The following is a 14,599-nucleotide window of genomic DNA, read 5'->3' as shown; positions in this document are numbered from 1 at the left end:
GTTATTACAAGGAGGAGGGAGAAAAATTGTTGTTCTTAACTTCTGAGGATAGGACAAGAAGCAATGGGCTTAAATTGCAGCAAGGGAGGTTTAGGTTGGACATTAGGAAAAACATCATACCTCTCAGCGTGGTTAAGCACTGGAATAAATTGCCTAGGGGCGTTGTGGAATCTCCATCATTGGAGATTTTTAAGAGCAGGTTAGACAAACACTTGTCTGGGATGGTCTAGATAATACTTGGTCCTGCCATGAGTGCAGGAGACTGGACTAGATGACCTCCCGAGGTCCCTTCCATTCCTACAATTCTATGATTCTGTGGCACAGGACTGGGGCAGACTAGAGGCAGGCACGCTGGGAGAAGGAGGGTCAGGAGCAAGGATGGCCTGGGTGGGCAGACTTTCCCCCTTGCAAAGCTCCAGAGGGGCCATAGAAGCAGGGGTATGAGTCAGAACAGCTCTCAGGCTCCTGAATAGAGAGACACAGTTTGCGTCCTGTCTCCCCTGCGCTGGTACTTGCACCAGCTCAGGGATCAATCTGCCTTGAGGGGTGTGAAAACTGCAGCAAATGAGCATCTCTGGGTGATCCTGAGTCTGGGCCATTGGTGCTGTGGGGCCACATTCACCCAGTGCTTGGCTTCCCCGGCCTCCATGCAGTTCCAGTGTCCTGGGGGCAACCTGGACCTGGCTCCTTCTTGACTAGGGACAATGTCAGTGGGCTCCGTGTGCAGCTCACCCATGCCTGGCCCTAAAGGAGCTGTTGCTCAGCGTGACTGGGCAGGTCTCCACACTCTGAGCAGAGTGGGAGCCCAGTATCCCAGTATTGCCTTCTGCTGACAGGGATGGCTGAGCTGGAGCAGAGTATGAAAAGCAGCAAGACCCAGGGTCAAGCAGGACCTGGTGGGGGGAGTTCTGTAATGGCGACACTGATTTTAGTCTCTCTGGTGCCCACTAACAGCCTGGCTGCATGGACTCGGCCGCCTTTGCCAACCCCTGGCCCCTGCCCTGCCTGCCCCTCACACCCAGCTTGGGGGAGGGAAACCGTCTTACCCTAGCACTGAATGACCCAGCAGTCAGGTACACCCCATCACAATCCCATGGCCCAGGTTTCTGCTTCGCCGGCACAACCTCTTGGAGAACCCCTGAATGGGGCTCTGGGCAACAGGGAAATGCTCTGTGAGCCCCACATACCTCAGTGAGGGCACACTGCCCTCCCCAGGTGTGACAGCACCCACAGCTGTGCAAAGCAGCTACCAGGGGCCCTGCCCCCGCCGTCTGTTCTGTTCTGCCTTGTCTCTCCCTGGTGTGGGAGGGGGGTAGCAGGGAATCCCCCAGTGCTGAGGAACGGCTCGTCTCCCTCCCTGGGTTGGGATTCACCCCATGCGCTGTCACAGGGGTGGGCTCTGTTGTCTCTGTCTAATTAATGAGCGTTAATCGCATGTAAACATATCCCCAGCTGTGCTGGATCCGGGGCCTGAAACTGCAGAGCCCAGGAAAGGGAACCTTAGCAACTGTTGCTATGGCTGGACAGTCCTTTCCAGGAAATGCATTTGCCAGGAAGCAGGGCCAGTGGGCCTGGCAGGACGCCAGGGCAGCCACCCCAGCCATCGTGAAGGGAGCTCCCACCCCCCCTGTGAGCAGTGAGACCAGGCCCCCTAATGCTAGCAGCACAGAGCTGGCACTGCCCGCAGTGCCAGGGCAGCAGGGCACCTGCATGGTGGTACGGCCTGCATGTTGGGCAGGAGGAGGAGCTGGCTGGCATCGGGGACACATCCACGTGGTGCCTGGTGCATACCCTAGGGGGAGTGCAGTGCCTCGGACAATGGAGCTGCGGGCCAGTGGAGGCGGCAGAGAAGGCGATGAGGAGCCCCCTACATGAACGCAGGGTAATGTTCAGCTCTGGAAGCTGGTGGCCAGAGTGCACCTGGCAGCCGCAAGGCTGTGTGAAGGGTGCACAGTCGAAGGGAGGGATTACTGGACAGCGAAGGCAGTGAATGGGCAGGATGGGTTCTGGCTGTCAGGTGCCAGGGTCAAGGGGCACTAGAGGGAAGGGGGATTAGGCCAGCTAGCTTGGAAGTAGCCAGCCCCCCTTCCTGGGGCTCGGACGGGACCCCTGCTCCCTGGCTTCACTTCAGACCCAGTGGTGATGGGCCCAGCTGACAGCCTGAGGGAGAGTCTGTGACTGAGGACAACAATGGCAGAGGGGCAGCAGGACCCTTGGCAGGGCTGGTACCAGTGCTCTAATTATGGGGGGAAAGTCAGTGGGCCCTGAATGTCAAGCTGCTTTAATTTAACCAGTGGTGAAAGGAAGGGGGCCATGACACGGAAGTGGGCTGATAGCCCCTACAAGCAGTAAGGGCCACCCCAGGCGCCCCTATGATTGGAGCACTGGCAGCAGGGTTCTTCAGAGGCAAAGTGCTGGCACCAAGCTGAGCTTGGAAGGATGTTTGCTGGGGGCCCGAACCTCGCTCGAAACACACAGCATGCAGCCCAGGCCAGGAATTCGGAGTTCCGCTCCTGCGGGCCCCTGAGCTCTGACGCCGGGTCCTGCTCAGCCTGTGGGAGCTGCCAGCGGAGCCCAGAGTCTGTGTCCTTCAAGTTGTGCTTGGAAGCATCCAGGACTGTGACCTTTTGGGGCTTTGGTCTGCAGGGGTGGATGTGACAGCGAAAAGGTGAGGCGGTTTCCCCTGGTCCCTGGTGCAGCCTGGATAAAGCAGAGGGAGCAGCAGCTCAGGGACACTTCCCAGGGAACGCTCACCAGGTGGTCTCCTTCCCCACGGCAGTGGCAAGCAACAGGAATGGGCGTAGGGTGACCAGGTGTCTGGTTTTCAACCGGAACACCCAGTTGAAAAGGGACTCTGGCGGCTCCGGTAAACACCGCCGACCGAGACGTTAAAAGTCCGGTCGGAGGTGCTGCACGGCTAAGACAGGCTAGTCCCTACCTGTCCTGGCACTGCGCTGTGCCCTGGAAGTGGCCAGCAGGTCCAGCTCCTAGCTTTGTGCTCTGCCCCCACCCTGAGCATGGGCTCTGCACTTCATTGGCCTTGGACCTGCTGGCCACTTCTGGGGTGCAGCATGGTGCCAGGACAGGCAGGAAGCCTGCCTTAGCCCTGCTGCGCTACTGACCGGGAGCCGCCTGAGGTAAGTCTGCACCCCAACCCTGAGCCCCAACCCCCTGCCCCAGCCCTGAGCCTCCCCCAAAACCTGGAGCCCCCTCCTATATCCCCAAACCCTCATCCCCAGCCCCACCCCAGAGCCTGCACCCCCAGCCCAGAGCCCTCACCTCCCCTGTACCCCAACCCCTTGCCCCAACCAGAGCCCCCTCCCACACCCTGAACCCCTCATCCCGGGCCCCACCCCAGACACCTCACCCCCTCCTGCACCCCAACCCCCTCCCTCAACCCACAGGCCCCTCCCTTTCTCCAAATCTCTTGACTCCACCCCCCAGCCTGGAGTCCCCTCCTGCACCCCAAACCCCTCATCCCCAGCCCCATCCCAGAGCCCGCACCCCCAGCTGGAGCCCTCACCTCCTCCTGCACCCCAACCCCCTGCCCCAGCCCAGTGAAAGTGAGTGAGGGTGGGGGAGAGTGAGCCACCAAGGGAGAGGGAATATAGTGAATGGGGGGAGGAGGTCTCGGGGAAAGGGCGGGGGAGGGGAAGGGGCAGGGCTAAGGTGTTAGATTTTGTGCCATTAGAAAGTTGGCAACCCTATGTGGGCAGGTTCACATAGCTGGGGCATCAGCTACTGCAGGCAAAGCTGCCTGCTGCCCTCTTGGCCCAAGCCTAAGCCTGGGCCCCAGGGAGAAGGCACTCAACCTGGCCCAGCAGGTTGGGTAGCAGGGAAGGGGCCAGGCCAGGCCTGGTGGCTGCTCCCAGCATGGCCACAACTACGTGCTCCTATTCATGCTGTCAAGACTGAGAGCTAGGTGCTGCCCAGCCCCGGCATAGGGTGGCCCCTGGTTTAAGGGATGTCCCTTGACTGTGTTAAACAGTAAGCTGAAGCTTATGCTAATTGTATTGTATGTTCACTGGAGAGATACCTGGGAAGGGAAACAGAGTTTCCCTAAATGTCCCCTATTGTTCATGAGATTTTCCCTTGTGTCCATCCAACAAAGGGGGTCACTCTAGCCATGAACAACCCTCACCTGGGCCAGCCCCCGCCCTACTGCCTGCTCCAGGTCTGTCACTCAGACCCCTGGGGCACTGCAATGACTCCAAGATCTCTTTCATGAATGGTAACAGCTAGTTTAGACTCCACCAGAGTGTATGTATAGTTGGGATTATGTTTTCCAATGTGCATTACTTTGTATTTATCAACATTGAATTTCATCTGCTCAGTCACTCAGTTTTATGAGATCTCTCTGTAACTCTTCCCAGTATGCTTTGGACTTAACTATCGGGAGTAATTTTATATTGTCTGCAAACTGCCACCTCCCTGTTTGTCCCTTTTTCCAGATCATTTCTGAAACGTCCTCTATTGTCCTTTTGCTACTCTGTTCTGGCTGGTTGATTGTGGTGCCGGGGGGGGGGGGGGGGGGGCTCTTGAGTCTCAGCCGGAGCTTCAGGCTGGAAGGGGTGCCCTGCCCTGGCATGTTTTGATCCTCTCTGACTGTGCCCTGGGCCACCCCACGTCTGGGCCAGCTGCCCACTCCTCTGCCTGAGTAGCCCTGTGATGGAGTAGACAGACAACCCTTGCTTCAGGAAGCCGGCCTTGCCCAGGATGGATGCTTCGGATGGTATGTGCTAGGCAGAGCTGGGTGGGCGTGGGCATTGCTGCTCTTGCCAGCAGGCTGCAGAGCCAGGCGTAAGCATTGCACTACCACCCAGGGACAGGGCTGATGGCCTGCCTGGGGAAAGGGAGCAGGGCTGGGGGTGCAGGCAGGTGAGCCCTGGTCTTCAGCGGGGTGGGGGTGTGAGTGGCAGTAATGAGGTTTGCAAAGGTCAGGGTGCTTGGCGGCGGCAGCACTGTTTCTGTAGATGTTATTTTCTAGCTCACTGCCCTGTAACTCTCTCTGAGTGTTGTGCTTAAGTAAAACAAACAGTGGGTTTTAATCACACACGCACACAGCTTCACACGGGCTCTCCCTCGTATCTCACATACTTACCTGTGTCCCACTTCCCCCCACATCTTCCATATCCCACATCCCCCCCACAGCCCACAGCCCATGGACCCCGACAGTTCCCCACATGCCCATAAAGCATCCCGCGAGGCCTGTTGTGTACATTCTGTCTCTCCGAATCCCCACATGCCACATCCCCCCCCCAATCCCCACATACCTTCCATGTCCCACATGCCGTCCCACAGACTTCCCCACCTGCTGGCTAGAAAACCCCTCAGCACCACCTGCTTCCCACATGCCTCTCACATTGAACCTGCCCCCCACCTCCCCCGCCACGCTCCCTGAGGTCTCTCATTTCCTGTGAGTGCATGTATCGCTGGCCATGACCCCAACCTGCCTCCATCCCTCAACAGATGCTCCAGCCTAGCCCGCCTCAACCCCCCCACCAGCACCAGGTGATGCGCCTGCTGGTGCACTGGCCTCCCCTGGAGCTTCCTGCTGGTTTCCCCCTGTAGCAACACACCAGGCAGCCAGCCACACTGGGCACCGGGGCACAATATGCTGATGCCAGGAGGCCTGGCAGGGTCTGACCCTCAGTACACCCCATGGGCCTGGCAGAGGCTGAGGTGGGGGAGGGTAGAGCTGAGGGGCTGCCTGAAGACCTGTTCCTTCCTGGCAGGAAGCTTGGACAAAGCGTAACTCAATTTGCAGCTGCAACGCAATTTGCTGTGCGGGCCCCATGCTGGCCTGGGTGGCACCCGCTCCTCAGCTCAATTCGAGAGAGAAGGAGGGCGCCCCTCCTGGTGCGGGGGTACCTGGTGTTGGCCTGGGAACTTGCTTCCCACCACAGCCGCCACCACGCTGCCAGCATGGCACAAAAAGCAGTGCAGGCTGGGGCACCGGTGGCCACAATGCCAGCTGGGACTCCAGCCTGTACGCTCCCCCAGTGCAGAGCCTTGCCCCAGCACCCTGGGATGGCATTGCCAGAGGTAGAAGCTGTGGAGACAGGTGCCCTGGCAGCCAGCCCAGGAACCCCTAGTATTATGGGGAACCCCCATCTCCCCAACCCCCCAGTACAAAGCAACCCATCCAGAGTCCCACTACAGAGCACCAAGGCAGCACTGCCAACCCCAACCAGCTCTGCCTGGCCTCCCCAGCTCTCCCTTACCCTTGCTTGGTCTCTCCTGCTTCCTCTTCCCCCCTTCCAGATTAGTGCAGTCTCCCCTCCCCAGTATCCCCTCCAGGTGGGAGCCTGAGACTGGGCACCACACCCCATGGCCTCGTCTCCTCCGCCCCCGGGCCTGGCACACACAGCTCTGCCTATGTGCCACAGCCCAGCCTGAGTGCAGAAGGCTGAGCATAGGAGGGCAAGGAGAAGAGAGAAGGCCAGTGGCGCACGGGACTCCCAGGCCAGCAGTTTCAGGAGATGGCATGAGTCCAAGGCTCGAATGGGGCAGGGGTGGGGCCAGCAACAGCATCCGTTTGGTACTGGATGGGAAAGAGAAATTACCCACTGGGGAGAGACAGAGAGACTCTGGCTTCCCCTGGCTGGAGCTGAATGTGCAAAGGACTTCCAGAGCCAGGGAGAGAGAGAGACTTACAAACACCTCCAGTGCTAGGAGACAGACCGACGGGTATGTGCACAAACAGTGCTCAGAGACAGAGCTGGGTGGATGGGTGGGGAGGGCCAGAGACATGCACACTTGGTTGTATCATTCTATTTATTTTAAAGCAGATTTAATAATTGAAGTTAATGAGAAGTTCTGCTTAAAAATTGATGATTGATACAGCTTGGAGCTGGGAAGTCAATTATTTTTTTGTCAAGGTCCAGATTTCTTGGTCAAGGTCTAGTGACGGTCCAGACTCCAGAGAAAGTAATAAAAATAATAGTAACAAGAATGGTAATAGTACGTAAATAAAAGGATTTGGGGGTCTGTTCAAAAGCGTCTGGCAGTTCAGATTTGGCCTGCTGGCCTCCTATTGACTCTCCCTGGCTTAGAGCATGTGAGAGAGAGGGAGAGAGACACACACACCCGGAGGAGCAGGAGTGTGTGTGTGTGTGTGTGTGTGTGTAACACAGAGAGGGAAGGAGATATGTTCCTGCCACAAAGTTTGCTTTCCCTGCTAAGTTTCTGGTTAGTCCTGTCTGATGGGTTTGCAGCCAGCGCTCCATGGAGCTTAGTCAAAGGCGGCGTAATCTTTCTAAGCAGCAAACAGAGGGCCGACCTGCCATTCAATTCCCACCAGACACAGCACCTCGCCGGGAGAGAAAAACGCTTTAGGGGACTCACAGCGCAATCTTGACAAGGAGCCTGGAGGGCTGTGGAAATCCTCTCTGCGGATGAGCTGAGAGGCTTCTCCACCTCCCCTAAAGCCTGCGTGGCATTTAGTCCAATAAAAGGCATTATTGGGAAGGTGGCATTTTGTTCTGGCATATCTCGGGCCTCCTTACCAGCCCCAGCTCTGCTGGCTTGTCATGAGAATGTGAGTCTTAGGACAGGGTAAGGCCACCAGGTGCAGAGCTGTCTGTGTTTGCAGGGATGTTTTACAGGCCAGGAAGAAGGAACAAAACCTGAGATAGGAGGAGTGGGGAGGGATAGCTCAGTGGTTTGAGCATTGGCCTGCTAAACCCAGGTTGTGAGTTCAATCCTTGAGGGGGCCATTTAGGGATCGGGGCAAAAATTGGGGATTGATCCTGCTTTGAGCAGGTTGGACTAGATGACCTCCTGAGGTCCCTTCCAACCCTGATATTCTATGGTAGGAGAGAAAGGGGGATGGGGGCGGCGGACTTGTTGCTATCAGTGCAGAGAACCTGCCGGAAGGCTCCCCACTGAACACGGGGCCAGAGGAGCCGACTGCCCCTGCTGTCCGCTCACACCCCATTTCAAACAAACCGCTGTCTGTGTGCTGTCAGGTCCGGGTTATCAGAGCACTGACAGCACATGTGGCTGCGAGCCAGAGCCTGGTCGTGTCTGAGACACAGCAACAGCCTTCAGCCAGGAGTCATCCCTAGCCATGACAGCCCAGGCCTGGCACCCCTGCCTGCTGGCTGTCAGCACAGTCTCTGTGCTGGAGTTGTGGGAATGAATTTGCTTCATCTCGCCGGCATATCTTTCAGGCAGAGCACAGAACTTCACAGCCCCGTTCTGGAAGACGAGGCTTCGCCGGAAAAGCTTGGGGTTGGCGGGTTAGTCCCAGCCCCCAGGATCCATCAGGGCTGTTTCGTGTTGGATGGATCTGAGCTCCCTTGCTGCAAGTTGTCAGGGTCTGGCTGCTGTTCGTCAGCCACTGGTGCCTGGTAGTTCTGAGCAGACGGTTTATGACTAATAATAACTTACATTTATACAGCACAGATCCCTGCACCCTTCTCTGGGATGGAACACAGCAACCAATGAACAACAGCACCACACCGTTTAGGGAAACACTGCATCCCATGAGGGACTGCAAGGGGAGTTTGTCCTTATCCTGGTGTCCATTGCCATAGCACATACTGTATACACATGGCCCATCCACACCAGCCCCCAGCAGGGCCACACAGCCCAACCCCCTTCACTGTAGCTGTACTCCCCGGGGCAGTGAGGGTCTCACAGGATAGAACACAAAAAGAAAAGGAGTACTTATGGCACCTTTGTTAGTCTCTAAGGTGCCACAAGTACGCCTTTTCTTTTTGCGGATACAGACTAACGTGGCTACTACTCTGAAACAGGATAGAACGTTACTCCTCTCGCTGGGCACCAGCACGGACATGCTGCTCTCATAGAAGGGGCCTGATTTACAAGTGCCCAGGAGCTAAGTCTTACGTCTGCCTGGTACCAGGAGCACAGTGCCCCAGTGGGCAGGCAGAGCAGTGTTCACTGTGGCCCCATCTCCCCCCACACTCACACAGAACAGGGCAGGGGGGCACAGCCGTAGGGAAAAAAACCCAGAGATCCCCCCGGACACGGGTCCTCTCTGGCCTACTTTCAGGGCAGCCCATTCTGACACAGTATGTGTGGTGCAGCATCCCTGTGTTCACCCCACAGCCATCCCAGGTACCAGGGGAGCGGGCTCTAGGGCACCTGCTCCCTCCATTTCAGCCATTCTGTGCCACAGTTCCTCATAGACATGTAGGCACCTACCTCCCATGGCAGGTGCCTGAATCCCTGACAAGCTGGGCCTTAGAGCTTCCCCAACACCCCAGCCCTTGGAAGCCTCCCATGGGGGCACTGAGCCAGCCTAGCGCTGCTTAATTGGCAGGACGTGCCAGCCCTCCAGCCCCAGCGGCTCCTAGCTCTGCAGCTAGGCTCCTCACGCTGAGGCTCCCGGGGCAGGGCTGTCACCAGGCCAGCAAGGCTGGTGAAGGGCTCAGCTTCTGGAATTGATTCTCTCGCATCTTGTTACAGGGTACGTTAGCCGCCCAGCAGCTGCTGGACCCTGCCCTGCAGCAGCCAGACACTCCCTCCATCTGTCCATTGCAAGATCCTTGGGCCTTCTGGCTTTAACAACACCTCCTTAATGTCCCAGACAAACACCGCGGCCAGCGGCCACTGGCCCCCGGGAGAAGAGCAACAGCACAGGGGAGTGGGCTGAATGGAAACCAGACCACAGCAGGGGAAGAGGCAGCTAGGGGGACCAGATGTCCTGATTTTATAGTGACAGTCCCAATATTTGGGGGTTTGTCTTATATAGGTGCCTATGACCCCCCACCCCCATCCCAATTTTTCACACTTGCTGTCTGGTCACCCTAGAGGCAGCACAGCAACCCCACCCCACAGGGGCCTACACAGCTCGCTGACCCCACCCCCGGACCCCTACGCAGCACATAGACCCCGCCCCCCATGGCCCTGCACAACACACTGACCCCACCCCCCAAGGCCCACCCCCCAGGGCCCTACACAGCTCACTGATCCTGCCCCTCAAGGCCTTACACACATCAAGTGTTCATAGAATCATAGAATATAAGGGTTGGAAGGGACCCCAGAAGGTCATCTAGTCCAACCCCCTGCTCGAAGCAGGACCAATTCCCAGTTAAATCATCCCAGCCAGGGCTTTGTCAAGCCTGACCTTAAAAACCTCTAAGGAAGGAGATTCTACCACCTCCCTAGGTAACGCATTCCAGTGTTTCACCACCCTCTTAGTGAAAAAGTTTTTCCTAATATCCAATCTAAACCTCCCCCACTGCAGCTTGAGACCATTACTCCTCGTTCTGTCATCTGCTACCATTGAGAACAGTCTAGAGCCATCCTCTTTGGAACCCCCTTTCAGGTAGTTGAAAGCAGCTATCAAATCCCCCCTCATTCTTCTCTTCTGCAGGCTAAACAATCCCAGCTCCCTCAGCCTCTCCTCATAACTCATGTGTTCCAGACCCCTAATCATTTTTGTTGCCCTTCGCTGGACTCTCTCCAATTTATCCACATCCTTCTTGAAGTGTGGGGCCCAAAACTGGACACAGTACTCCAGATGAGGCCTCACCAATGTCGAATAGGTTCCTGGCTTTCCCAGCAGCTCTCTCCTGTGACAGACTTTGGGGACTGGATTTTTCATAATGTGAAATGAGCTGGACCAAACTCATAGCACCTTGAATTGTACCTTGAAACTGATCTGAAGAAATGGGAGTTACTGGAGAAGCAGATCTGCTCCCCAAAGTCCTGGGAAGGTGCACACAGAGGGACACAGTGGCTTCCTGCAGCCTAAGGCACTGCTGTATCGCCTGGAACCTGCTCCTGGGGCTGCATGGCCTGGAACCTGCCTTGTGGTAGAAGCTCCATTGCTCATGAAATTCACACCCTGCCTCAAAATGATTCTCTAAGGAGGAACAGGGCACTGTCCCAGGGAGGGGAGGCAGTTCCTAGGATCCAAAGCCCCCTGCCAGGGCCTGTCCCCAGGCTGGTGCCTCCATCTGGTGCACACCGCCAGGCTGGGCAGCAGGGGTGAGGTGGGGTGGGGTGGGCGCTGTTGTGAGTTACAGCATTGGAGGAAAAAGAAAAGGAGTACTTGTGGCACCTTAGAGACTAACAAATTTATTTGAGCATAAGCAGTATTTTCCACTGCATGCATCCGATGAAGTGAACTGTAGCTCACGAAAGCTTATGCTCAAATAAATTTGTTAGTCTCTAAGGTGCCACAAGTCCTCCTTTTCTTTTTGCGGATACAGACTAACACGGCTGCTACTCTGAAACTTGTCATTATGCAAAGTATTGGAGGAGATTCAGAGAAAAGGAGTGTGCCTGAAGGCTGAGGGCCTGGCTGACAACAGAGCATGGACTTGGAGGTGCCCAGCAAAGGCCAGTGGAGGTAGGGCCGTGGGGGCCTGCCTCTAAGGGTGCAGAGGGGGAGAGGTGTGGCCAGGGAGCCCAGCTGGGAGTTTCCACAGCCATCTGCCCAGGCTGCAGGAGAAGCTAGATTGGCCAACCATTGCAGAATAGCCTGTGAGGGCCAGGCCTGCCCTAGGCCCCCAGGGATGGAGGCATGGAGCCCAGTGGGCCTCTGTCCCCTCTCCTGTGCAATCGGTGCACCCCAGAGTGATGCTCTGCACACTCCCAGGCAGCTCCTCCACACCTGCTGCAAGGACACTGGCGCCTGACACGAGAGGTGGGGCAGAGAGCTGCTGCCTCTCCCACGCCAGCCCAGGCTCCCAGCAGCCATCGCTGTAGACACAGCTTCTTGATTGGGGAGCAGGGCACTAAGCACATCCCAAACTGCCCTCCTGTGGAGAAGCAGCATTGCCTGATTGAAGTGCTCCATGGGAGGGTGAGGGAGGGCGGGAGGAAGCACCATCAGGAGGCTCCATTGCAGGGCAGGGAGGAGGCAGAGCTCCCAATTATACGCTCTGCAGGGGCATCGCTGAACTCCCAGGAGGCACAGGAGTAGGGGGATGCAGCTGTGCAGGGGCAGTCCTGGCCAATGCCCCCAGGTCTCACCGCTGGGAACAAGTGGAGATGGGCCCCTTGGGGGGCTGCCCACCGATGGCCTGAGGGATGTGATCCAGCCCTTACCATCCATCCCCCAGCAAACCCTCCAGCAGCCTGCCAAGAACTCTCACCTCCAGTTATATGTGGCATTTTCCCCAAGCTCTGGGGGGAAGTGACCACAGGGCCAGGTGCACCAGCAGGAGTGAGATCCACAGGCAGGCCCCTTCCCTAGCATTGCCCATCCTCCGATGGCCCAGGGCCCTCACTCTTCTCCCACGGGCCTCAAATGGCTCATGAGGAGAGGTTGCAGTTCAAGTTGCAGTGGGGGAGGTTTAGGTTGGATATTAGGAAAAACTTTTTCACTATGAGGGTGGTGAAACACTGGAATGCGTTACCTAGGGAGGTGGTAGAATCTCCTTCCTTAGAGGTTTTTAAGGTCAGGCTTGACAAAGCCCTGGCTGGGATGATTTAACTGGGAATTGGTCCTGCTTCGAGCAGGGGGTTGGACTAGATGACCTTCAGGGGTCCCTTCCAACCCTGATATTCTATGATTCTATGATTCTATGAGGTAGCCCAGACCTTGACAGGCTCCCAGCAATGACAGCACAGGGGAGATAGCTCTTGCTGCCTGGCTGCGACACCCATCAGCATTTAATTAAGTGCGGCCGCAACTCCACTCTGCTTTGTTTTCTCCATGCTTCATGGTGCGGCTGCTCTCAGTTTCCCTGCTGGGCGAGCACCACCTGGGGTTGGGGACCAACCTGTGACACCCCTGCATGCACAGCAGGTTGGGGAGATGCTCTGGGAATTCAGAGGCTCCTGAGGCCCTGAGGAGGGACAGGCCCAGAGCCAAGGGCCTGCAGCGGGAGGGGCCGTCCTCACAGCTGGCTGGGCCTGGCACCAGGGTTCTGAGCCTCCCCAGTACTCATCTGGAGTACTGTGTCCAGTTTTGGGCCCCACACTACAAGAAGGATGTGGATAAATTGGAGAGAGTCCAGCGAAGGGCAACAAAAATGATTAGGGGTCTAGAACACATGACTTATGAGGAGAGGCTGAGGGAGCTGGGATTGTTTAGTCTGCAGAAGAGAAGAATGAGGGGGGATTTGATAGCTGCTTTCAACTACCTGAAAGGGGGTTCCAAAGAGGATGGCTCTAGACTGTTCTCAATGGTAGCAGATGACAGAACGAGGAGTAATGGTCTCAAGCTGCAGTGGGGGAGGTTTAGATTGGATATTAGGAAAAACTTTTTCACTATGAGGGTGGTGAAACACTGGAATGCGTTACCTAGGGAGGTGGTAGAATCTCCTTCCTTAGAGGTTTTTAAGGTCAGGCTTGACAAAGCCCTGGCTGGGATGATTTAACTGGGAATTGGTCCTGCTTCGAGCAGGGGGTTGGACTAGATGACCTTCTGGGGTCCCTTCCAACCCTGATATTCTATGATTCTATGATTCAGAGCAGGCACTGCTCCTGCCCCTGGCCAGGCCGTTCCTCCTCGGCCGCCTCCTGGCGACTAAAGCCAGCGCCCCTAAGCAGGAGCAGAGAACCAGCGCCCTGAGGGCCTGACAGGCTGGGGACCAGGACGTGGAGGAGGCACAGCACAGGGCTCCCAAAGCCACTCCACAGGCTCAAGGAAGCCTAACGTATGAGGCAGGGGCCAGGCAGATCCGCTCTCCAGGAGGGATCCATAGGTGGGCTCGCCTACCCCAGCTGTATGGCAGCGTGACTTCCTCTGCAGCCAGCCCTGCCTTCCCCACTCCACCTGCTCTGTCCCCCACCCCTTCCTGCTGTTCCCCACACCTCCTGTGAACACTGTGCCCACCCTGTGGCCCCTTTCTTCCAGCCTGGCTATGTGAGGGACTCTGGGGCACCTGATGTCTCCGACTGATCTAGGAGACCAGGGGCCAGCTCCCACAGAGCCAGGTCTGCTCTGCACTGCACCTGTGTCCAGCCACCAGCCCACCCCAGGCTGAGTGCATTGCCCCATCCAGGCCCAGTGTGCCAGCTGCCTGGCGCATCCCCTGCCACAGCGAATGGGGCTGGAGGCTGGAGGCTGCTCTGTGCCCCCACTCTCCAGACGATCAGCAATGATGGGCAGGAAGCTGAGCCTGGTACTCACACAGGGCGCCCCCACTGGGCCTGCTGCAGGGAGCTGATGCTGCAGCACCCCTGCCCCAGAGGTAGGGTTGCCAACTGGCCTGGAGTCTCCCGGAATCGGCATCGATCTCCCAGTGACTACTGAAAGCAATCCAGGAGATTTTAATAGGATATTTTAAGAAAATGACATTACAGCATGTTGGGGGGGGGGATCTCCTGGCATAGCTTCAATCAGAGTTGGCAACCCTAGGAAGGCCGGGCAGCAGCAATCCAGAACCAGGAAGGGGGGGATGAAGAAGCGAGCCCAAGCCCAGCAGGGAGCAGTGGTGGGCTCATCTTCCAGCATGCAGTGCCCAGCCGCACTGCAGCGACTGCTCCGGGGCTGCACATACCAAGGGGAAGGGCTCCCCTCCCCACATCCTAACACACCCACCCTGCAGGCCAGGCTACTCAGGGACCAGCTGAGGGGTGGAAGCCAGGTGTCATATCTCGGACCCCAACCCAGCACCAGGGGGTAGCACCCTGGCTGTTCCTGCTGCTCCTAGGACTGGATTAGTGC

At 57.2% G+C, this 14,599-nt stretch overlaps 1 protein-coding gene across 1 annotated transcript in view; it reads left to right on the top strand.

Annotated features, from left to right (window-relative positions):
- The first annotated feature begins 1,572 nt into the window (after positions 1 to 1,572).
- Positions 1,573 to 14,599, top strand: part of LOC125641795 (START domain-containing protein 10-like) — an 80,818-nt gene continuing 67,791 nt past the window's right edge. The window contains exon 1 of the mRNA XM_048862231.2: positions 1,573 to 1,882. Coding sequence (XP_048718188.2) covers positions 1,655 to 1,882 — 228 coding nt within the window. The 5' untranslated portion in view covers positions 1,573 to 1,654. The remainder of the gene's footprint in view (positions 1,883 to 14,599) is intronic.

Source organism: Caretta caretta, chromosome 8 (assembly GCF_965140235.1).
Source record: "Caretta caretta isolate rCarCar2 chromosome 8, rCarCar1.hap1, whole genome shotgun sequence".
NCBI classification, from domain to species: domain Eukaryota; kingdom Metazoa; phylum Chordata; order Testudines; family Cheloniidae; genus Caretta; species Caretta caretta.
The sequence above is the reverse complement of the archived record's forward strand: the minus strand, read 5'-3'. Positions and strand labels throughout refer to the sequence as shown.